The sequence below is a fragment of the Polistes canadensis genome, unplaced genomic scaffold (genome assembly GCF_001313835.1).
Source record: "Polistes canadensis isolate GaletaPanama2010 unplaced genomic scaffold, ASM131383v1 scaffold_16, whole genome shotgun sequence".
NCBI lineage: Eukaryota > Metazoa > Arthropoda > Insecta > Hymenoptera > Vespidae > Polistes > Polistes canadensis.
Genome location: NW_014569563.1, coordinates 1,359,373 through 1,384,098, shown reverse-complemented (window position 1 = coordinate 1,384,098; position 24,726 = coordinate 1,359,373). Strand labels below are relative to the sequence as shown.

At 30.3% G+C, this 24,726-nt stretch overlaps 3 protein-coding genes across 3 annotated transcripts; 1 reads left to right on the top strand and 2 right to left on the bottom strand.

The window, feature by feature from the left end:
• The first annotated feature begins 216 nt into the window (after window positions 1-216).
• On the top strand, window positions 217-8,578 carry LOC106793602 (GATA zinc finger domain-containing protein 7). The gene is made up of 6 exons (XM_014760651.1): window positions 217-239; window positions 4,684-6,609; window positions 6,695-7,033; window positions 7,129-7,350; window positions 7,459-7,962; window positions 8,110-8,578. The coding sequence occupies exons 1-6, from the start codon at window positions 225-227 to the stop codon at window positions 8,128-8,130; spliced, it is 3,027 nt and encodes a 1,008-aa protein (XP_014616137.1). The 5' UTR covers window positions 217-224; the 3' UTR covers window positions 8,131-8,578.
• A 1,356-nt stretch (window positions 8,579-9,934) lies between these two features.
• Window positions 9,935-13,309, bottom strand: LOC106793667. The gene is made up of 10 exons (XM_014760808.1): window positions 13,087-13,309; window positions 12,739-13,009; window positions 12,478-12,641; window positions 11,948-12,098; window positions 11,641-11,820; window positions 11,452-11,553; window positions 11,171-11,360; window positions 10,742-11,067; window positions 10,404-10,595; window positions 9,935-10,238 (listed from the first exon to the last, which is right to left on the bottom strand). Exons 1-10 carry the CDS (start codon window positions 13,153-13,155, stop codon window positions 10,075-10,077), a joined length of 1,809 nt encoding a protein of 602 aa, XP_014616294.1. The 5' UTR covers window positions 13,156-13,309; the 3' UTR covers window positions 9,935-10,074.
• A 1,253-nt stretch (window positions 13,310-14,562) lies between these two features.
• LOC106793656 lies at window positions 14,563-24,499 on the bottom strand. Its single transcript, XM_014760791.1, has 15 exons — window positions 24,118-24,499; window positions 23,354-23,480; window positions 23,025-23,168; window positions 22,638-22,765; window positions 22,265-22,402; window positions 21,779-22,103; window positions 21,148-21,303; window positions 20,799-20,990; window positions 20,572-20,694; window positions 16,729-17,007; window positions 16,321-16,580; window positions 15,888-16,176; window positions 15,561-15,788; window positions 14,948-15,142; window positions 14,563-14,859 (listed from the first exon to the last, which is right to left on the bottom strand). The coding sequence occupies exons 1-15, from the start codon at window positions 24,205-24,207 to the stop codon at window positions 14,663-14,665; spliced, it is 2,871 nt and encodes a 956-aa protein (XP_014616277.1). The 5' UTR covers window positions 24,208-24,499; the 3' UTR covers window positions 14,563-14,662.
• Between the last annotated feature and the right edge of the window lie 227 nt (window positions 24,500-24,726).

The window sequence follows — 24,726 nt, the reverse complement described above, 5'->3', positions numbered from 1 at the left end:
TATTCGTCGGGGAAGAAGTTAAATAGAATATTATTTTTTTTTTTTTTAAATCACTTGTAAAAGAAAGTGCGTTATTGTTTCGTTATTGTTAATTTCGTTTATTTATCCGAGGAGGTGTGATATGCTGAAGAGAAGAAGGTCCTGAGAGGTAGAAGGAGAGTGAGAGAGAGAGAGAGAGAAAGAGAGATAGAGAGAGAAAGAGAGAGAGAGAGAGAAAGAGAGAGATGGACATTCATCGCGTGAGTGTTTTTAATTATCTCAAATCTTTCTTCTGTTATACGTGCCGGTAATTATGACAGCATATTATCGGTTATAAATTTTTAATCTTACGATTCGTTCTTTTTATATTACAATTATTTGTTTTTTCTTTTTCTTTTTTTTATTAGATAAATCATAAAATAAATTTATTAATTACCCGATACGCATTGTCATAATTATCGGCAAATATGTTTCTGGAAGAGATAGAATTTATAAATAGAATTTATTTTAAGTATATATATACGTATTTACCATAGCTGTCCAGTATTTTAATCGAAATGTTATTTATCGATAATAAAACGTTTGTTAGTTCGAAGTAGAGAGAGAGAGAGACAGTAATAAATAATTTTTGTCTTTCTTTCCTGACATGATGTCAGTAAAAGAAAGAAATTCTTTTGTCGAAGGATCGCGAAATGTGTCACTTTCCGTTTGTTGAGTTCGTTCATCCTCGTTATCGATGAACAAATAAAATTTTCAAAAATCGGGTCATGTTACGTTAAATCTCAACCGGATATCCTTATTTTTATTGAAATTTGTTAACATATTTCTTAAATATAAAGCTTAAATATATTCACGCACATAATGAGAATGGTAAATTCAATTAGATAATATTTTTGGTACACTGCTTTCTCTTAGTGTTCATTAATTACGATCATATATAATTTAGAACTTTGTTAATTTGTCAAGACAAATGATTTTGTTCTTCCGATAATTATATTCATTAATTTTCTTTGAAACACGCAAGTTAGAATTATGTAGAGAGAATATAACACGAAGAACACAATAGACGTGTTTTATATACATAAAATTCGGATAAATTGGTGAGGATCATTTTTTTTAATTGAAAACAAAAATTTTCGTTTTATTTGTTTTTTCTTTCGAAAATAAAAAAGATGATAATATATATTAACCGTTTCTTATTAATAGACTTACCTACGTCCAAATAGAACATTGTGCGATTTGAAATGATAAAACAAACTCTCCCTTCGTCATCTAATCTATGTACTATCTTATAATTATCTTCATCAGTTCGCGTAATTTCGTAAAAGTACCGTTAGACGACAACAACCGTTCGCCGGTGTCTTGTCTTTCCTATAAAATCATCCAAGAGATCTAATTTTCACTTAACAATTTCCCACGTTACTCGGCCGATTTAATTTCGGATTATTCTTATTCCATCATAATAATTGTACTCATTAAGATATTTCACTTTTTAATTTAAATTTAGTAAGAGAGAGAGATAGACAGATAGAGAGAGAGAGAGTTTAAAAGATCGAAGATATAATACACGGTAGCATGGTACTAAATATAATAATAATAATACATTGATTAAAATTCAACGCATGAGGAAAGTGATCGGTTCGTTAGTTTTGTTAAAATATTATAGAACAAATTAATACACAAAATCGTTCTTAGATTATATATTTTTATTAAAGTATCGACATCAAAAATATAAATTTATTAAATTTTATTAGAAATAATATAATAGTTTGGTTCAAAAATATAATTATTTGCGTGTTATAATATATACGTTTATTTGTCAAGTAATAACGTTAATAGAAATAGTTTGAAAATTAAAATAGTCTATAAAAATTAATATAATATATAATATATCATTTTTAATAAATAGATAAAGAGATAGAAAAAAAAATATGTTCAGCATATGTTAACAATATTATTAATTATTATTAGTGTGGTTGGTTCTTCTCGATTAAAGTCGGTTGAATCTTTTCATACAAAACTTTCATGTTTGGCGCGCGCTTTGATGAGAGATACACGTGGTCACCAATACATAAACGCAAGAATATGCGTCACACATATTACATACATGCGCATTACATCGTCTTTTCTCCCCGTAGGTCGACTCTCATAATCCCCACAGTCTACTTACCTACATTGCTGAGCTCGTACGCGCATCTACATACATATATACATACACACACACACACATATATATATATACATATTATAAACATATAACTGAGTATCACGAACTTCTCTCTTCGGTGAGATCTCAAAGTGTTTCGTGATATTCGATCACGATTTCATCCTCGATCGAAGGTACAATTTTGTCATTAAAATTATCTTCATGACAATTTGTTGTTTTTTTATCTAAGATTCGAATGAATCTTAGACGTTTCGATGTTTTTCTATTTAATGAAATTTACGATATATGATAAAATTTATAATTCGTCTTTCTCTTCCATTTATATTATATTTTTTCTTTAATTATGTTAGGGGGGAGGGGAGATATGTTTTTACAAGAAACAATTGAGATAAACGAAATGGCAATGATCTTTCGCGTATTATACCATTCGATGATAAACAATCCAAATTTATTTCTTTACGATTTAATCGAATCGTTTTCCTTCGTAATTTAATTCAGAGAGATATTTGTAATTTAAAAAAAAAAGAAAAAAAAACGGAAAATATAAAAATACAGACGAGGAAGGAACAAGTTGGGTCGAGCGGAACGAATCAGTGAAATCTTTGCTACTTGGCACGTTGAAATCGTAATACCATAACGTGCGAGGATTCTCTTATTCGCCATTGTAAGTTAAAATTGCTTTTAGTACGGCAAAGAGAAAGAAAGTAAGAAAGAACGAAAAAAAGAACAAGAAAAGAAAAAGAAAAAGAAATAAAAAGTAGAGATAGAGAGAGAGAGAGAGAGAGAGAGAGAGAGAGACAAAAAGAAAAGAAAAGAAATAGAAAGAAAGAGAGAGAAAGAAACAAAAAAAAAGGGGGAAGAAAGCCGTTCTTATACGAATTTGCATTTTGCGTATGTATTAGTGGAATCCCTACGGAGGAGGGTCTAGTTGTAGATAATACAATCCAATCTATACCTCTCATTTATCCGTTTCCTTCACTTTCCTATGTCGTTTCCGGTTTCTTTGACGCAAAACACGTTTTTAAGATTATGCCTGGCTGCTGTGTCTGTATACGTGCGTATACGCGTGCACGCGCAACTACTCTCGTTCTCTCTCCACACAGTGAACGAACGCATGCTTATGTGTATGTGTATTCTCTTTGGCACGTAAATGGCACGTGAAGCTCGCCAAGAGAATCATTCAATCTGCGTCTCGTGTGAGAAAGTCTCAAAGCCTGGCCACAAATCGACTCGTTCTCGACCTACACATCGACACACACGTACACGCACATCGACACACATGGATACGGACACATATGCCAGAGAGATTCGTTTTCCTCGTAGCCTTTGCCTCTGAGATCACTCGTGCACGTGTTTCTTTTTTCTGCACGAATAGTAAGAGGTGGGTGGAGAAGGGCGGTGGGGGTGGGGAAGTAGTGTGCGAATAGGCGAAAGGATGAGAATTAGGAATCTCGGAAAAGACTTCTTCATTTTCAGATTTCATTTATTTATTTATTTATTTATGTATGTGTGTGTGTATGTATGGGATGTGAATGGAAAGAAAAGTACGTGACGATATATAATTAGGATAAAGAAAATATTATAATAATAATATAATGACTTTTTTAAATATTATAGAAAAGATTGAATTTAATTGCATTCTAATATGATTTGAAAATATTATTAATTTATTTGTTTTGTTTATAAATATGATATATTTCATTTTAATATTAATGAGATATTTTATAGGGTGATATTGTTCGAAATATTTTTGACACGTTTATTTAAGCGAAATATATTTTGTTAGTAATATATTATTCAATCAAATTTGTACGATGTGTCATGTGTTTAATGTATAGTAATTATGAATACTGATCGTATAAAAAGGATTTTAGAAATGACGTTTTATTGGAAAGGAAAAAAAAATTGTGCACTCTGAACCATTCAGAGGAAAGGAGTTATTCTTTGAAAAGATTAATTATATTTCATAAAATAATTATCGATTCATAAAAGACTATGGTATATGCGAGTAGGAAGAAGAGTCTAGTTCCGCGTACGGCACACATAATCTGTGGAAGGTTCGAAATGATTCTCACGGAGTGACCCACTTTAAGCTAGTGTGTATATACTCGTATGCCATTGACTGCTACGAGATATACTCATACATAATTCTTTTTTCTTTTTTTTTTTTTAACGTTGTAAACGGAGGAACGAACGAACGAACGAACGAATGAACGAACTTTCATAAATTTTCAAGCGTACCAAGTGGTTATGCGAAAATACATCGTGTAAAGTACGCGAATCTTATTACTTTATTTCGCATAGTCACGCGGAACATTTTCGCGAGCATGTTGTAAGCGTTACATAGCAGATAATGCGAGATCCACATTGACGATATAAAATAAAATCGATGCGTTTCAAATTGTAAGAAAAAAAAAAAGAAAAAAAAAGCGTACGAGAGATTCTCGTGCAGGTGTCAAGTATTTTTACAAGCATATATGTATAATGTATGAAGAACAAGGACGTTTAACATTTTATACGAATGCTTTCTTTTTTAGGTCTTGGTGTTCTTAGTATTGTTGACATGTGTCGTTGGTACACTTTCATCATCGGACAACGATCGGGCCGTTCCAAATTCGGTAAAACGAAATCGAAGATACGCCTTAAGCGAATTTTTGATTCCACCGCCTTTACCGCAAACGCCATCACGCGTATTTCCCGGAGGAAGAACTGGGCGAACTGCTAATCCAAATCCTATTGAATCTCCGGGTTACTTCTCCAAGTTTATTAGTTGGTTAAATCCATTTACAAGTGGTACTTCTGTTGAAACACCACCACCACCACCTCCGGATACGCTTCATCCACCAAAGTTTCTACAATCGCACGTACCACCGTTACCACCACCACCACCATCCCCACAACAAACACTACCATCGTCTGCTGGATTTCCGTTAGCAACTCTCCAAATTTACAATGCACCAATACCTCCTGTTTTTGACAGGCCACCTTTACCGCAACCACCAACGCCTTCGGATATTTACAACAAACTGAAGCCACAAGTCAAAGACAAGAATTGTAATCCGTGTAACAAAGTTCCTTGGTTGCCTATGAATTATCAAGAAACTTATCTTCCGCCTCATAATCAAGGATTAGTTGCTGCCGCATCTCAGGAAGTTAAAGTACCGGATTTCTTTTACGCACCGCCATTATTGCCCGAACACAATGGGCAACATTCATCGGTCGGGCCATTACCTAATCCACATTTGTATCCAGGACCTATGCCTCCTCTGTTCAAAGCAGAATTATTCGATTATAATTCCCAATCGAATTATCCCGTTAATGGAAATTTACAACATCACGAAATACCCGCCGTATCGGGTGTTCTCGAAAGTAGTTCATCATTACCATTAATACCGATCTATCAATCGAATAATTCCGGTGATAGGAATTTAGGTATTCCACAAGAAGGGCAAACCATTTTTGAAAGTCATCAAGTGTCCGATTCGAGATTAAGTCAAACTGATTTTGTTAATCAAGGATACAGTCATTCGAATTCTCAAACCGCTAATGGAGTTCAGATAGATTCATTTTCCAGTGCTTCTCACGAGAATCAACAAGGATCCATAGCTTATCCAAACCACAATCAAGAAAATGATGGCACGGTGATTAAACAACATTTCGATGCGGCTGGAATAAATCAATTTTCTGAGCCTAACGTTTCTGGAAATTTCGAACAGACGAATTTTGGGAATAATCAACAATTCGTTGATACTTCCGGATTGGATTTCCAAAGGACAGATCAAACTATTTCACCGTCTGCTATTGGAAACGATCCGTCTTACGGTTTTGGAAATACGGGATCGGGACAGCAAACTTACAATGGTGATATTATTTCGTCTAATATCGGTACGGTGGAAGATTCTCATGCATCGAGTACCGGTGGTTTTTCAAACGTACAAAATCCAATATATTTCGAACAATCCCCATTGACCGATTTGACAAAAACGAGCGAAAGTCGTACGGATTCTCCCTCGATATCATCATCATTATCATCTTCTTCTAATTTCATTGATATCGATGAAAAATTAAATACTCAGACACCTTCTTATTACGAATCAAGTTCGAATTCATTCCAAATACAAGAGAAAATTAATCGATTAGCGTTATTGGATAACAGTAATACTAGTTATCCAAATTATTCAACTGAAAGTACCGTAATCAGAGATTTGTTTGGAATTAATCAAATTAATGAACAAAAGTGGACGAATAATAAAGTTTTAACTAATAAAGCTTTGCAAAATTTGGATACTTCGTTAGTCGCACCGCAAGCACAGTCAATCGCCGATTCTTGGTTAGTCGTTTTGTCGACGACTATGAGAACGATACAGGATGAAACTTCGTTAGATAATTTAGGAAATAACAATGATGCGAACGGACAAAATCATAGTTTACAACAATACGGGGGAAATAAGAGAAATAAACAGGTAAAATGAAAATGCTTTGTTATTTATTTGAATGTAATCGTTGAATTAGATCAAAATTAATATGATTTTTAATTGGGTATTATAGGTACAGGTAATAATTCCATATACATCGCAATATACACCATTACCTTTCCATTCATCTTACGATAATAAAGATAACGTTGAACGAACACAATCACGGACAATATCATTTGACGATATATCGAATCGTGACAGTTATGTCAGTCAAGAATCTAGAAATGAGAACAAGGTGATGAGTATTCCAGAAACTGCGACAATATCCGGTGATTTTGATACTTTAAACGATTATACAAAGAAAGTGGAAACAACGACGGTACCGGTTTCTAATGTTATTACAAAAAAGGTTAATAATTCGATAGACGTTCATAGATTACAAAAGAATATCGACAATTGGACTATACAGGTATGGGAAAATATTTTCGTCGTCGCATTTATTTCTAAAAAAAAAAAAAAAAGAAAAGAAGAAAACATTTCTATCAATTATTTTCCTTCGATTAGGAATATTCGCGGGGAACAACGTTTAGCACGATATTACCTAGTTTCTCTCGTCCTTATTTGCAACCGTCGAAAAAAATACCCAACGAGTATTTCACGACAACGGAATCCGGTGAACACGCGAAAGATCGCGAAGAAAGTGTCAAATCTTTTGCATTGGCTGGATTTAGTTTTAACGATATCGAAGATGAGGGACCTAACTCGGTCGAGGAAACTAGAATACAGGTGACGATATTATTGATTTATTATTATACCGTTGAAAGAAAATAAGTAAGATAAATTATCTAATTATTAATAAACCGTTTATGAAAGATAATGTTTTTATTCGCTTAGACTGTACGCGCTGATAATCCAACGATCAGAAACGAATCGAATACGTTTAATGTAAACGAAGATAAATCGAGATCTAACGAGACTACGAGTAAGTCAGAAAATTCTTGGAAAGATTTTCCAGTATCGATATCAACGATCGATAAGGAACGAGTATACGTCGTGACACCTCAGACAACTGCGACGATTGCAACGAAACATCGCGTGGAAGATAATAATAAATCGAGCATAAATAGTTCACAGAAGAGAGATGATAATAATAATAATAACGAAGTTAATACGAATAACGTCAAGAACAAACAGGATGAATTCGAAAAGATAGAACGTGCCTATCAAGTATTACCGCAAGCTGTAAATAATTTAGCAGTTGCTTCGACGGGTCCTGAAACCCTTCCTTTATGGGGTATAATGGAACACGAAGAGTTTGCTTCGTTGATACATAATTCTGATGATAACAACGACGATGAATCAATTGTGGCGCCTATCCTTTATGCAGGACATTCCAAGGTATTTTTATTTTTTTATTTTTATATTTTTTATATTTGATTATATTAACGATTACTTGATTCATCTCAAACGATTTTATGCGTTAATATTAATCGTGCGATATATTAATTATTATTATTATTATTATTATTATTATTATTATTTTAGGTTTCACGTGCTAGACGATGACTAGAGAAATAATTTTTGATTAAAAAGAAGTAAAGACTCTTTGTGCTTTTGTGTTTTATCGCTGATATAATTTGTGCAACGTATTATAGATAAGTAATATTTGCACGATCGTCGAGAAGCGTCCTTAATTATCAAAACTTTCCGTTCGATGCGAACATGATCAAGAAAATGATGACGACGAAGAAGAAGAAGAAGAAGAAGTCGGTCAGGTGGTAAGTCAAGGAATACGGACAAACCACAATTTCTCTCGTAGGCGAGATATTTAATTTAAATATACATCGACAAGTAAATAATTAAATTTAAGATTAGTATTAAACTCGAATGTGTGATTGATAGCGAATGATGATGATGATGATGATGATGATAATAATGATGATGATGATTTGAGAATACCAAACACGTAGTGTTTTGTTATTTTCTTTATCAGCCAATATACGGTAACGTAATATTAATTAGTTATTTATCTCGAATATGTATAAAATATTTAATGCCAGACTTGCGACCAATAATAGTAAAGCGTTTTAATTTCTTCGTTCAATATTTATACGTCACGACGTAACGTTACATCTATTTCATTCGTCTTGTCGGTTAGAAATTTTCTTTTCTCTCAGGGTCATTGCAAATATTTTTTCTCGTAATAAAATCATTCACACGATTTTCATACATTTTTATATTACATCGTTATAATATATTTTCTTTTATTATTTTTTACTTACACAAGATTATTTCTATATATATATATATATATTTAATCTCGAACAAATAATATACAATACGCATAAAATATTCGAGAAGAAGAAACTCGACAATTGTGATTTCTTTCTTCATTGATCTTATGCCACGCTGTTTTCTATTCGCGAATGCGCGACTTGTTTACTGAAAAACGATTGAGTTTTACTTTGGTGAAGAAGTCACTTTCGCCGATTTCGAAAATCTGGACGCTAGCCAAAAAGGTGATATCCAGGTGATATTGTAACTAAACGTATCAGTCTGTTGCGTGCAACGCATAAATGCATATCATAATAATTGACTTGACATCGGTCTTACTGAATTCTATGGTGAAAGGAGAAATTACAGTATCCGGACATATTTGGAACGCATGAACACATGTCCGTGCGTGATTTTACTACCACATTGGACAAATTAGAAGCTACCAGCTGGGTCAGTATGAACATTTATTTTAAACGTGCAATTTATTAATGACTCATTACTAAATATATTATCGTTATATACATAGTAATTTAATTTAATTATACAATGGTGAACGATTATTTCAGGATTACCGTTGATATTTTGAGCAAAAGACTTTCACATTTTTTGTATGAATAAAAATTTACTATTTTTCTTCCTTTTTTTATTAGAATTTCGAGAAATTTTACTAAAGTAGAATGAACGAATTGATCATATTCGTGTCAAAAATTAAAATTACATAATTTTCTCTTTTAAATTTTAGTTATATGATCTTGTCGTATTTAAATGGAAGGAAAAGTATTTTTCTATTTTTCCACGGTGTTTCAACCTTCTTTTTTTTTTCTCTTTTTTTTCATACTTCTAATAAATAAAATCACACGTTTGCTGTCTCCCTTTGCACGTGAGAACTCTCGTTACGAATGAAACGTGGGAATAAAGGAACCATTGTTCTTACGTGGCATCTCATTTCTTCGTCTTGTGCTTGTAATTAGATCCATTTCTTTTAGTAAAATGGGGAATATAAACAAGGACACGATTTTAATTAAGGTCATCATTCCTGCATCGTATTTTATTTTCATTTTGAAAAATGACACAAATAGAAATCAAGAAAATCTCATTCGAAGTATTTATTATCTCTCGATGGTTATAAATTAAAATTTGATTATATCATTTATTTACAATACGAATAGGAACGTGATCAAATGTATAATATAAATATGATTAGTCTTTAATTGTGTTTTTATTTTTTGTTTGTCAAGTCTTTTCCTTGTTTAAATCTTGTTGCAATTTTTTCGATCCAAGTTTAGTTCTTCGTAAAATGATCAGTTCCGTTAGCCATATAGTGACGGTCAGGGCCGACATACTATTAATTATTATGATACAGGGTGTGTAAGTTCCCACTGCGTCTCTAATTACACCTATGGTACAAAGAATATTCACCCAAACGTTGTTTTACGCTTTCTACTTAATCGTGATAGGAAAAATAATAATAATAATAAAAGAACTATTTTCTTGACAAAAATATTGAACGAACGTAAAAGAAATAACGAAAATAACAAAAATATATATATATAAAATTGTACCTAAAATTGGTCCAGCACTTAACATGATTAATCCATTTACCGTCATCTGTATAGCAGAAGCATAATGTAGATTTTTAATTGGTACATAAGTTGGTATTATAAGTGTCATATAAACTGATCTAATTCCTTTCGCAATTCCCAAACCAACGGCAACAATAATTACTTCTGTAAGGGTTTGCGTAAATATTAAACCTGTGTTAAAATAAAAAACAGATTAAAAAAAGGAATAAACATGAAGAATTAAAATGTTGAATAGAGAGATCTGTTGTACGAAATAATAAGATGTAAGTTTTCGTTTTTTTTTATACGATATTAGATTGTTAAGAAAAAATTCTTACCTGTTCTGCTAATGATAAGAAATATCAAACTGATGGAGTACATTGGTCTTGGTGTTAAATTTAACCATTCTCCGATATACGGAGCAATACTTCGAAAAACAAGATCGGCGGAAGCAATGACGCTCATTGTAATTGCTATTTGATTTGTTGTTAAATTTCTGTCAGCCAAAATGAACGGTGTCAATAAAGAAAAATTGATTTCCGCGAATATGGCTATTGACATGCCCAACATTATATTGACATATATACCGTCACGTAAAATATCGAGACCGTAAAAGGCCACTATACGTTTTAGAATTCTCATAAATATAGATTTTTGTTTCGATCTATTGGTATACAACATATAATATTAATTAGCATTTGAAACAAATTTAAACGATATAATAAATACATTTTTTACAAGGATCTTTTTCATAATATTTGACTTACATTTCACAAATATCGTCGTTTTGATTTTCCACTTTTGTTTCATCGTTTTCCGGTATACTTTGACAACTTTTCGCTTTAGATATTTTACTCGTACTACTGAAGCTCTTATTTTTTCGCAGAGGTTGGTAAACCGATTCCTCGTTGAAAATTTGTAAACTACTACTAAGGTTGATACTGTTTACGCTTTTATCTGAAAGAAAATGTTCATATATTATATATATATATATATATATATATAGATAATTGTAGATTTTTCATTTAAGACAAATAATGAAATTTACTTGAATTCCACCAATAATGATTTGGCTGGAAAAGTGTTTTATTATTTAATTCGTTATTATTAATCCATGACCAACCATCTAGACTCATCTCTCGTGAAATGGCTAACATAAAAATAAAAAATGTTTAAGTAATATTTTAATAACTCTCGAGTTAAATGAATAAGGGTAAAATAATTTGGTTTTACAAACTTCTCGCAGTTTCCGAAATTTGTCGGGACAATGGAGTTTCGAAACCATAGATGCTAACACCTTCAACATCGTGATTGATACTCGATACGGTTAATCTTCTATGCCTTTGATTTTCTTCCATTAATGGTGCATCGTGAAAACTATCATCGTCTTCGGAAACTTCGTTTGGTTTATCTGTATCTAATAAAAATAATAGTCAAATTTAAAAAAATAAAAAAATAAAAAGAAACAAATATTTATTATTACAATTTGTACAATCTTTAGAAATGAATTGATTGTAAATAAAAAAAAACAAACGAATAATTACCAACATGCGATTCCTTTTCTATGATTTCAATAATATGTTTATCATTATCTTCAACGCTTGGTATTTTTTTCATATGCCATTTTATTGGATGTAACATTAACGAGGCTAATATCGAGTGCAGTGAGTAAGAACCCAATATCAATAGAGTACCCTGTTTTAAAAATCGTATAATACGTATTATGAATATAAACATTGGTTATTGTCATTATAAGAATAATTCTTGAAAAAACATACTGACCTAAATTGATAAGTGTCATGTGGTAAAATTTATGAAGTTGTATGATTATGCATGAATGTTAGCTAAGAGAAACGAGGACACCATATCGTATTATTTAAAATACTCTAATTAAATGACTAGTTATGGAAAATATTTTCAATAAATAATTCGATAAAGAAAATCAAAAATGTCATCGATATTCTAAAATACTATTCACGAATAAACAATAGTTATCTAAAATACTATTCACGAATAAACAATAAAGATAAAGTTATTGAACATTAAATCGATCTATTAAAAGTTTTTGAACTACCTGAGGACCGTAATTATCGAGCAAGATAGTAGTAACGTGTGGCATAAAGATTGAACCTAATCCCATCATGGTAATCGCCCAGCCAGTTGCACGTCCTCTTTTTGTTGTGAAATAACTATTAAGTGCTAGAGAAAAGCTTGATCCTGCAATTGTCAGTCCGACAGCTTAAAATTGAAAAAAGAAGTCAACGATTATGAGGAATTTGTTTTTGAGGATGTATACAAAAGAAAATAAAAAGAATAATAATAATAAATTACTTACATGCTATTAAACCATAAGTGATTATGATAAGAGTAACTGTTCTTGAAAATGCTGTAAACGTTATACCGAAAAAATATAATAGCGAACCAACGATTGCCATTTTCCTATATCCAAAATGTTGCAGTAGTGGACCATTGATTAAACCTAATATCATGCCAAAAGCCATGTTGACGCTAATGATAGTACTACCTTGTGTACTGTTAATATTTAACAATGGAAATAAATCTTTGAACACTAAACCAGAACCTTGTACTACAGGTATCATGACAAACTACAAAAAATATCTTAAATATAATTTAACATAATGATTACAAATTTTGAAATAAATGATCATTTATTTAAACTTACACTGTTAAGTGCGTAAGACATGACGATTATCCATCCCCATCCTCCATCCGGTGGTACAAGTTTACTCATTTTTATTAATGATTTCAACTTTTTAACTTTCTTTAAATGAAGATTAAGCAATAATCCATCCTCAGTTAAAAAATCAATCACGTTTTTTTCCACCCACGTGTTTTTATATTATATCTTTATTTATTTCGATCAAAATCTTTTTCTAATTTACAATCGATCGTATTTTACTTTCTCTTTTATTTTTCCCTCAATTTTATTGTTTCTCATTCTTTAAAACTTTTCATCTCTTTTATACAATTGTCTTTCACGTTAACGTAATGGAAAAAAAATGATTTATAACTAATAATACCGATCTATCTCGTGCATCGTTTTGCAACTATGTGTAATAAACTTCGCTGATAGAATGATCAATAATATTTCAGTTGGTGTTATACGATAAGTACGGACTTAATCTAATCTCGATACAAAATACGTACCGTCACTCTCGATGGATTATCGATAAAAGACCTCGGGAATAATGCTAGAGAAAAGAGAAGAACAATGATAGCAAAATAATAATCATTAACAACATACTAGTCGTTTAGTATGTAAAACATGCAACATTTGTTTCCGAGTATAATGAATCAATGCATTAAAACGTGAATGAAGAAAAACAAACCTGTTTATATTCTTCAGTAAATGCGTACGTTGCATCGTGTGCGTATTATTGTTCTACGATTATACTAATAAAGTGTCAAATATATGACGTGATGTTTTTTCATTATAAAATAATGTATATATTTAGATAAAAATTCGTTAATAAAAATTTCGAATTCATTTTATGACTAATGTTAATAAATATATTAGTTAATTGTGCGCACGAAAACATTCAAACATTATAGTAGAAAAGAGAATAATTTGTTATGATTTTTATCCAATCGATAACAGATTCTAAGATAAGGTAAATTATATTACTAATCGTCTGTTAAAGTTCCGTTGCAACAGGTAATCTAGATAATGACACGTGAAACGGTATCATCAGAACTATGATGATCCGTCAAGATCCCTTTTCAAGGCTGATTAGTATAAAAATTGATACGTAGGAAATGTTATACACGACATTAATATTATTTGAAAATTGTTGATGTACAAATGAGAATTATATATTTATACGATTGATACAATAATGAAAACTGATTTATAAAAAATAATTAAAATATTTTCATTTTATTAGAAAAAGAAAAAAATGATTACAATTTAATGCAGATAATTCATAAAAAATTTGTTACTACTAGTAGTATCATCGAAAATAAAGAAACAATTTGCAATACTTCCAGCTGTAATACTGGCTCATAAAACGCATACTTCGTCAACATTCAATGAATACTATTATATTATATAATACTTATAACATTACGTAGAATTCTTTTTTTTTTAAGTTACACAATTTTCTAATATTACAAAATGTATAATACATTAAAATATACATATTCGCGATGATAACGTGATTAACAAACAAGAAAAAAATGTTATGAACGATACGATCATATCTAAAACAATTCTTTAATTTATAAAAACAAACGTATCATTAAACTTCATTACTTTCGTTCTGATCTTCCGATGAATATTTCTCATTAGCTTTTTCTCCGTTTGTTTTTATTTTAATATGATTACCAAGAGGTGACCAAAGTCCTCCCAATAGCCACAAAAATACGCAAGACATGCTCATTCCTGAAGTGAAGTGCAACGAACCGATATAACTTCCAGTTAAATCATGCACCATACCTGGAAATATTGTATTAAGTAAATAATACTAATATTAATTGTATTTAAAAAAATATGTATAATATATATATGATTGTTAAATATTTACCTATAATCGGTCCTAAACTGATAGATAAAATGCCATTAAAAACCATTTGAATACCACATGCTGCTGGTAATCGTTCCAATGGAACATAATCTGGGATGATCAAAGATTGAAATACAGCTTTTGTACCTTTTGCTATTCCTACGATAATAGCTACTACGATTACGGTGGGATAATTATCACCCCAACCACACAGAACTGTAAGAAACAAAAAAAGAAACAATGATAAGACATTGAATTTACTTTAAAAACGAACGAACGAACAAACGAACAAAAAGAACATTTATTTTAATTATTATATGATTTAATGTTCTAATGTAATATAATTATGACTAATTTGATAAGACGAGATCGTTGGTGGTTGAATAAAATAACAAAAAAAAAAGAAAAAGAAAAAGAAATCGATAGACAAAACAATCGAACGAGCGCGGATTTTAATTCCGACAATCGTTTTGTCTCTTATGTATTTGTAAAAAAAATTTCTTGTGGATATAATTTAAATCAACCCACCACGAGAAAAGAAACCGTCTGGACTTTTTATTTATTTTTTTTCTCAGCACGAGTTCTCCTTTTTCCTATCTCTCATTTCCAAATATTTTACGTTGATTTTACGTACTCGTCCTTCCTAAAGTGGATCCTATCAAGGATATCACGTAAAGATATCTCGGTGTCCAGTGGGCTTTTTGTGCGAGCAAAGGAACACAAAGACGTCCTAATATATCAAAGGCAGCTTGGATAGACATTATAGTAGCAATCTCATTTATTTTTAATTCTGAAACTTTCTCGAGGACAAATGGTATCAATGCATTGAAGTTCGTCTCGGCTACCAAGGATACTCCCATACCTATTTGTTTTTCAATGAGATAAGAAATAATTTTTCTTTCTTATTCTTAATTATTTCAAATTTAATAATAGGGAATAGATAAGAAATGTTTTGACTTACCTATAATTACAAAAATATAACGCAGATCTTTTAAAAGTTTGAGATCCAAATTTGTCGAGATCTTATAAAGAAAGTTACGTTTTTTATAAGTCGTTTTAACATTTTCGTGATTAATTTTCAAATTTTTGTCTTCTTCTTCTTCTTCTTCTTCTTCTCCTTCTACTTTTGCTATTTGTTCTCGATCGTTTAATAATCGACACTCGGTTACATGGTTTCCAACGTCCCTTTTATTTTTCATTGCCACTTTTGTATTTTCATTTTTCACATTGTTCTCGGTAATAATCGAATCCTGTCGAAATAATGTTAAACATTATATTCATGTTGAGCACAGGTATCGTTTAAATAAAACTTTGATATTTTAATTAACATAAACCATATATAATATTATATCAAAACGAAGTGATTGTGAACGATCATTGATACGTAAAATTACCTTAGCGTTTATTTGATTATTATTTACGAAAGATTTTAATAAACAAGAACCGATGAAAGAATTGGCAGCTATTCCAGTGAATATTATTAAAGTTCCTGTGGTACCGTATTCGTTTAATAATTTCACTATAAAAAGTGGCATTACAATGGGGCCAAGGCCGGTCAAGGTAACGCAAAGTCCCATTGCTATGTTACGTTTTTTTCTAAAATATGTATTAAGTGCTAAACTCGTACCAAGAAAGATGATACCTTGCCCTGTACCTAATTCAAAAAGTAATATAATATAGAAAACATTATTTATAAATACAAATATCATAATTAAAATAATATAAATACCATAATTATATATCATATAGATCTTATTAAAAAAAAAAAAACCAAGAAATAAAATTATATTTAATTTAATTACCTATAATAACGCAATATCCTATAATGATGGCAGGAAGAGTTATGGCAAATGCAGTGGTGCATACTCCAATAGCTACCATAAGGCACCCAAAAAAAGTGACTTTTCGGAATGAAAATTTTTTCATCATGGGCCCACTTATCAAACCAAGGCTACAGGATATCGTACTATTTAAATGAAGTATTAAGGATGTTTGCGTAGCAGTAATACCGAGATTCGTAAAACGTTCTCCAAAGATAAGACCGTAACATTGTTGAATCGGAAGTACAGAAAGCTGTAAAATCAAACGAACAAATTATAGTCGTAATCTTGAAAATCACTTTTTATCGTTACTTCCTATTTACTCTTTGTTTTTTTCCTCTTTTTCTTTTTTTTCTATAAATTATAATAGAACACTTTGTTAAGATTTACGAATCTAGATATCATATCACTTAACACAAGATACAAATATTTACTTATTTTTTGCGTCGTATTTATGTAGGATCATTTATTATTGTTTTTTTTTCTCTCTCATTCTAGAACTTGTTTATTTCTTTATGGGAAAAAAAGAAAAAAAAAAAGGAAGAAGAAAATAACAATCCGATTATCCAAACGAAAATTGTTTACTCAAATTAATTTAAATAATCGATGCTATGCACTCCATTGTATAATATAAAATAGTTGAAATAAAAATAAAATAAAATAAAAATAGGAGGGATAGATTGAAACTTACGTTGATAATAGTTACACCTAGAACGATCATCCAAGCCCAACCTTTGTCAGCCTCGCAACGAGCCATGATATTAATAATTTATATCAGTCTTTAAAATTGTTTTCAATGGAAACAAAAAAAATTCGTTTCCTATCGTTCCTCTTTGAAGGCTCGTCTTCGAGTAGTCTAGAGACTGTAGAAAATTGATTAGTAGTAGTATATAATTCGGGATGTAACGAACGATAAGATAAACGATGACTCTCTTTTTGCTGATAGGATGTTCGAAAGATAGAATAAGAGAGATAGAAGAAAATAAAGAGAAAGAAATAGTGAGACACAAAGAAAGAAATAAAAGAAAGAAAGAAAAATAAGTAATGATAAGTCTATTTTCTCTTTTTAAAAATACTACTCTACTCTTACCTATTTTTAAAGGTCCAAATTATAATACGTATTCTAGATAAAAAAAAAGTTTTATCTAACGTAATATTAAAGTTGGAATAATTTACTATAGAAGTAAATATAATGGCAATTTTTGTAAAATATAAGGGCAAATTTTGAATCATACTTTGTCATAGAATAAATAAAAGAAAGTTTAGTTGATCTCTGGTATTATAGTTAGTAATTGATCGTTTTACCGTGGATGGATCATAGCGATTAAAAGATGTGTTTAATAAAAGAAAAATAAATACTTTCGTTTACTATTACTTATCGGATAAATAATGTAATTTTTGTTGTTTAGATATATGTTAAAATAATACTATGTTACTAAAAGTAACATTTTTGAAAATCTTTGATATGCAATAAAAATAACATATACTTTTGTTTATTACGGATAAGAAGAAAAAGAAGAAGAAGAAAAAAAGGTACAATTATAGCATAGTACTCAAATGGCAAAGTGTTGATATTACTACATAGTAGTTGATAGCACTTCAACGTTAGATAACCCGAGTAGAAATAAGACGAAGCACACATCTTTAATGGATACTTTAATCGGCTAAATTGCTACTACTATTCGTGTATACTTATGCTATATTATTCGATCTAGTTTTTGTAAATGACAGTTAATAGTCCTATCGTTTCATTGTCAACTGAAAACTCGACAAATTTTTTATCCACCTAATGCGTTTGACATGTTTAATTAATAATTTAGATTAATATAAAAAAACTTACAAGATAACGTTACTCATAATTATATATACATACATATACGTATATATATATTTTTTTGATTGTTTATTCACATTACACATTACAACACGAAAATAAGTAATTTATTATTATTAACAAAATGAATCCTTAGAATCGATCGATCGAGTGGTTTCATTTTCTGTTTATTTGCTACTCGAAATTATCATATTATCTTAGATTATCATTAATCGTTATTTCAATATGTTTGAACGTTAACGTAACGAAAGTATTGAATATTTATGAGAACGATTTATTTTAACGCGAATTCTTCAGCTTGTTATAAATAACATAAGAGGACTCTTATCCATTTTTGTTCATCTTCGTTTTGTTATTAGTAAAGCAATTAACATATCTTTCCTCGTATTTATTCAGGTTTTTTACTCTAGCATTATTTAAGTAACGCATAGACAAATAATAATAATAATAATAATAATTAGGATTTAAACGTTTCGTAGAAAATTCGATTGGAGAATAGTCGTGTGGTTTAAACGATACTATTTAAATTAATTATATCGAGGAAAAAAAAGCAAGAAATATCGAAAGACCGATTGGATTAATTGGAAATTGAGAATGTCGTCGATAGTATTATTTTTCGATTTAGTAATATTTCTACGTTTATATAGAATCACATGGATAAAATAAACATATGATCACTGTATACGATATATATATATATGTATATATGCGTTTCAACGCGAACTGCGATCTTTCTTAGACTGATTCTTGGTGAGTTAGTCAACGACGACGAGAGGAAGGTTTGAAACCGGCTTCGTAAAGTAGATCCCAGAGTGTGCTGCTTATTTCTTATTCGTATACTTCGTTTTATATTATACGTGTATATATTCGCACACGTATAAAACTTGTATATATGTATATCTACCTACGTGAGTTAGAACGTGTAAGCCGGTTTATGCTCGAAACGACTCCTTCAGTCTTATTACCAAACCGATTTAAACATTTCTTCTTTATCGATCGATCGATCACGATCGATTGTTTAATTCAACGAACATTTCAAATCGTTTTGACGAACTAATGATATTTGATTAGTAAATATTTACAGTTCATCATTTCAGAAACATCTGTTGTAACACACGATAAAGATAAATCGCGTGTTATAAAAGTATTCGTTTATAAGAAATATAATAGATTTATTTAATATGACGAATATGTTAACGAAACATTCGATCGTTTAATTTATTTAAAATAATATTTCGAAGTAGTATAATAATAATTAAAATTATTATATTAAAGAGAGAGAGACAATTTGATGAGAATTGATTGCGTTTAATTAATTTTGTTAAAATGAATGTTAGATAATTAAAATCGTAACAAATATTTGTATTTATTCGTTATTATTGTTATTATAAATAGATCGACTGACCGTTTTATAGGAATTTTTTCAACAACGATACGAAGAGATCGTAACGACGATAATAGATCTCTGATGTAATGTTAAATTAGCGTTAAGACATAATACGTTTAAACTCTTCTTAGAATTCGTAATTGTGCATCATTATAACATTGAGAGGAATAGTAATCGGATAATCTAACGCCATTCTTGATTTCTCATTAGCATACGCCTAATCTCATTGGTACTGATATCTACTGAAATATGAATAATTTCCATTCATATTTTCGTTATTAATATAAAACAAATATAAATAAATCTAAATATTATAACGATATAGGATTTGAGTTTATGGAATAAATAGGAGATAAAATAATTCAAATCCGAGATATGTTTTAATTGTATATTTCTAACGTATTGATATAACGTAATAAACTATAATAATTAAAAATAGCGTATATAAATTAAAAATATATTATATATCGCAAATTAAAACTTGATTGTTAATACTTGAATTATTGTGAAAAAAAAAAAAAATAATAATTCGTCATTAGTTATTAAATTAAATAACATCTCCGTTATTCTATCGTACTTTTTTGCGTTTCTTCAATAAATTCCGGTTTCCTTTTACGTATGCCGAAATATGAAAATTCGATAGTCCACGAGACAAAAGTCAGAATGATTAGACTGGTCATAACGTGAATGCATATTCTATAACTCTGGGTATAATCTCGTATGTATCCTGTATTAATGTAAAAGTATTTACCTCGAAATAATTTATAATAAATGTGATAAAATTTATTGAAAAAATATTAATTAAAAATAATATCTTTAAAAACAACTTACCGATAAGTGGACTCATAGCAACAACGAAGATACCCTTACAGACCATAAATATTCCAAATGCACTTGGTAATTTTTTCAGTGAACAACACTCGGAGATACTGAGATTCAAATTGACCAAAGTAGCTCCACGCAAAAATCCTATTATTACGAATATCACGATCAGGGTTGTTCCTTTCGTACGTTCAGCGAGTACTGAAAAAAAAAAAACTATATATATTAGGATGTGAACCAATATATTCGTGCGTTTTATTGTGTTATAAATTCTGTTATAAATTGCATAATTAGTTTTCATAAAATTGACTTTGGAAATGTTAATGTAAAAAAAAAAAGAAATAAATAAAAAGCTTACCGGAACGTCCGAAACCAACCATAATAGAACAAATCCAAAATATCGATCTCTTCTTCAATCCTAGTTTATCGAATATAGTTGGTAACGTCAAACGGGCTAGGATGTCCGTAAAGGCAGTGATGGATAAACAAAAAGCGACTTCCGCCTTGGTCATTCCTATCGATCGTCAAGTATCTCGAGGAGTCTAGCTAAATTCTAAGTAGTGCCGTAGCGAGGTTAGATGGTCGATTTTGATCCTTCATATATAAATTAGTTAATGAACTATTTGATTTTTTTTCTTTTTTTTTTTTTTTTCTTCGCGATCAAGTGTCGTTAAAAAAAGAAAATATAAAAATATCCATGAAATATTAATTTTAATTTGTTTTTCTTATTTATTTTATTTTATTCTCTGTCTGTCTCTCTCTCTCTCTCTCTCTCTCTCTGTCTCTCTCTGTACGCTCGCGCACGTGTGTAAGTTTTTATCTTTGATTTCTTTGGTTTCATTTATACCAAAATTTAAAAAATCAACGTTCATTTATTCAAGATGAAAAGGAAAAAGAAAAAAAAGTAAATCTTACGAGATCGATACGGACCACCGAGAGTTCCTTGCTACGATACGTACTCGTGAATTTTCTTGCCAGTCGATACTAACCGATGCTCGAGAGGAAAAATGGAGTCATCAGCTTGAAATTTGATTCTGCCACGTAATAAAGGCTAGTGCCAACAACTACGTTCAGATATACGGTGTCTTTCAATAAATCCAAGTCAAATGTTTTCATTATTTTATCGAAGAACGTCGTCGTTGTTTTTTTTTTGTTATCCTCATCCTCGATTTCGATAATCTTCGAATCGGCCACCCTTGTTTCGCTTCTTCTTCTACCATCCCCATTGTCGTGACTCGTACCGTTAGTTACTTTACGCAAAGAAGTTGAAGTTTTTTGCAACAGGGCATCCTTCTCCTTAGGTTCGGTTGTTTTCTAAAGAAATTCGTCGATAATTGATAAGCCATTACTACTCCGTTGTTCGTATTTACCAATCACGTTTTACGAAATATATCGAAAAGACGTTGTATTTTTTTTTTTTAATAATAGTTTATAACGATTTTTATAAATGAATAATGAACTTATTTTTACGTTACTTTGGGTATCGAAGTTTCTTTTTGTTTAGTTTCCAGAGATCTCAAAAGACATGCACCGACTACCGAATGAAGTGCCCAAGCACTTATAATCATCATAGTTCCACAAAAACCGTAAGATTTTAATAATACGTGAATGAGCTGTGAACACAAAAATATAAAATAAAATGATTTACCTAGAATAGAATTAGGTTCGGAAAAATGGAGAAAAAAAATTATTTTTTGTATGATTCACATTTGATACTATAATTATTTATATTAGAAATGAAATAATAATCAATGTTTACGAATTATTATATGATATTGATTTTGTCGTGTAATTATATATTGCATTTATGTGGATTAGTAATTATTATACACGAATCATTTTACGAACCTGCGGTACCAACATCATTGCCAAGGTTGTTCCAGCCATTGAGAAACCAACTGCTTGTCCGCGTTTCTTGTCGAAGAAAGTATTCAAGGCTACGAACGCGGATGCAATTGCGATTCCTGTACCAAAGCCTATAAGTAAACCGATAAATTGCTATTATAAATAACATTACTATTCTACATATATATCGTAGATAATATAGAAATGATTTCAAATTTAACGAACAGGTTTGATTTAATTTTTGTAATGAGTTAACAAACATGTGACTCGTGTTAATCGAAAAAAATATCGCGTCGAAAATCATTCGTTATTAATATCGATTGAAAAGTTAACAATAAACAATCGTTATTGTTACTTGATATAAATGTTAACGATAAAATAATAATTTACCTCCTAAAATGCTATAAGTACATATCAAATAAGGCATGCTGTTTGCTCTGGATGTCAACATAAGACCGGTGCAACTTAAAAGGGAACCAAAAAATGCAACCTTTCTGTAAGAATATTTTTTCAACAATGGTCCAACGAATAGACCTGTAAAAAAAAAATAAACGGTGCGAGAATCAGTTTCACTTTTTATAGGATTTTTCGATAATCAAATTGAAGAAGATCAGTTCATTTGATCAGTTCAATTTAAATATCAAAATAATTAATACGCGTATTAATTGTTATAAGAAAATTGTAAAGAAGAAAAAAACAAACAGTCAATTGATAATTACCTGAAAAATTAACAATAGCGTCAAGCACGCTCATTATCACTGACGTTCCGGTAGACTCGATATTGAGTTCCTCTAAAAGATCTTGGAAGAGAAGACCAAAAGATGGATCCAGAGACCTCAACGAAAGCTAATCGTATATAATTAAATTAACACTTTCTTTATGAATGACGTTAAAAATTGTATATTGTTTGCTTTTTTGCGAATGACTTCGTATCACGTTAAAATGATTATTGTTTCGTATTACGAAAAATAAATTGGGAAAAGTTACGATTACTTTAGATATAATTTAACATTTGTATTAAAAAAATATCGATATAATTTTTATCGAAACATTGACGCCGATATCTAAAATATATTATATATAATATAATAACAACGATATATGACGTAGGTTCGCAGGTAAAGTGATAGATAAAGAAGCGACAAAAATGTATATATATATATATATATATATATATATATGTTATTAAAAATAGAAGATTTCTATCTTTCGTAGAAGTTATGAAATATATAAATTAAATCTCTTTCAGACTTCACGTTTTTGTAATTGTAAGAATATAATAGATATTATCTTATAATAATTTGCGTCAACTTAGAGAATGACGTAACGATAGGAATTAAATTTATTTATAAAACAAAAAGAGAATTTAATTAAATGTACAAGTTAATGACAGGACAATAGTTATAGTATTTAAATATACAATCACGGGATGTTCGTAAAAATGAAGTTTTTAAAATAAAACAAAAAAAATGTGTTAACTTACCGAAATTAAACTGCTTCCTAAACAAACGAACCACCCCCAACCACCATCTGGCGCTTTCTTTTTCGTTTCATCGCGTGATGCGTTCTTCATTTTAATAAATTACGAGAAGAGATCACTTAATTGCACACCTTCGATTCTTGACTACGATTTGAACTGATGTGAAATTGAATGGGCACGTGTTACGATTGAAGAACTTAGGTATGGTGGGATGATTTCTGCTTTTGATCACATGATCGAATGAAAACCAGTCATTACTAATGATAACTATCACTTTATTCAACGATCACACTGATTGTTAGATATACCTAATCTATTTTTTCTCACTTTTTTTATCGATACTTATTTCTTTTCTTGTTTTATTTTTTTCAAAGTACGATTATAATGTAATATCGACGTAACTCACAACTTCGTTCGTTCGTTCGTTCGTTCGTTCGTTCGTTCGTTCGTTCGTTCGTCCAACTGATCGTCCATTTGTTCGTTCACACTTTTGCTCGCTGATTCATTTGACTTATCGTTTTTTTTTATCTCTATTTAGCAGCATATATCACATAATGGAAAAGATAATTCGTTAAAACATTGACTCGATACGTTGAGTAACGAAAATTTACT

Coding starts and splice junctions, on each gene's coding strand:
- LOC106793602 (XM_014760651.1), top strand. Junction 7,034..7,128: donor TCGACAATTGGACTATACAG/GTATGGGAAAAT, acceptor TCCTTCGATTAG/GAATATTCGCGGGGAACAAC. Junction 7,963..8,109: donor TTTATGCAGGACATTCCAAG/GTATTTTTATTT, acceptor TTATTATTTTAG/GTTTCACGTGCTAGACGATG.
- LOC106793667 (XM_014760808.1), bottom strand. CDS start 13,155: ATGAGTAAACTTGTACCACCGGATGGAGGATGGGGATGGATAATCGTC. Junction 11,554..11,640: donor AATTTCGGAAACTGCGAGAA/GTTTGTAAAACC, acceptor TTTTTATGTTAG/CCATTTCACGAGAGATGAGT. Junction 11,361..11,451: donor TCATTATTGGTGGAATTCAA/GTAAATTTCATT, acceptor ATTTTCTTTCAG/ATAAAAGCGTAAACAGTATC.
- LOC106793656 (XM_014760791.1), bottom strand. CDS start 24,207: ATGAAGAACGCATCACGCGATGAAACGAAAAAGAAAGCGCCAGATGGT. Junction 23,169..23,353: donor CGCTATTGTTAATTTTTCAG/GTAATTATCAAT, acceptor TTTTTTTTACAG/GTCTATTCGTTGGACCATTG. Junction 22,403..22,637: donor CAATGATGTTGGTACCGCAG/GTTCGTAAAATG, acceptor TTGTGTTCACAG/CTCATTCACGTATTATTAAA.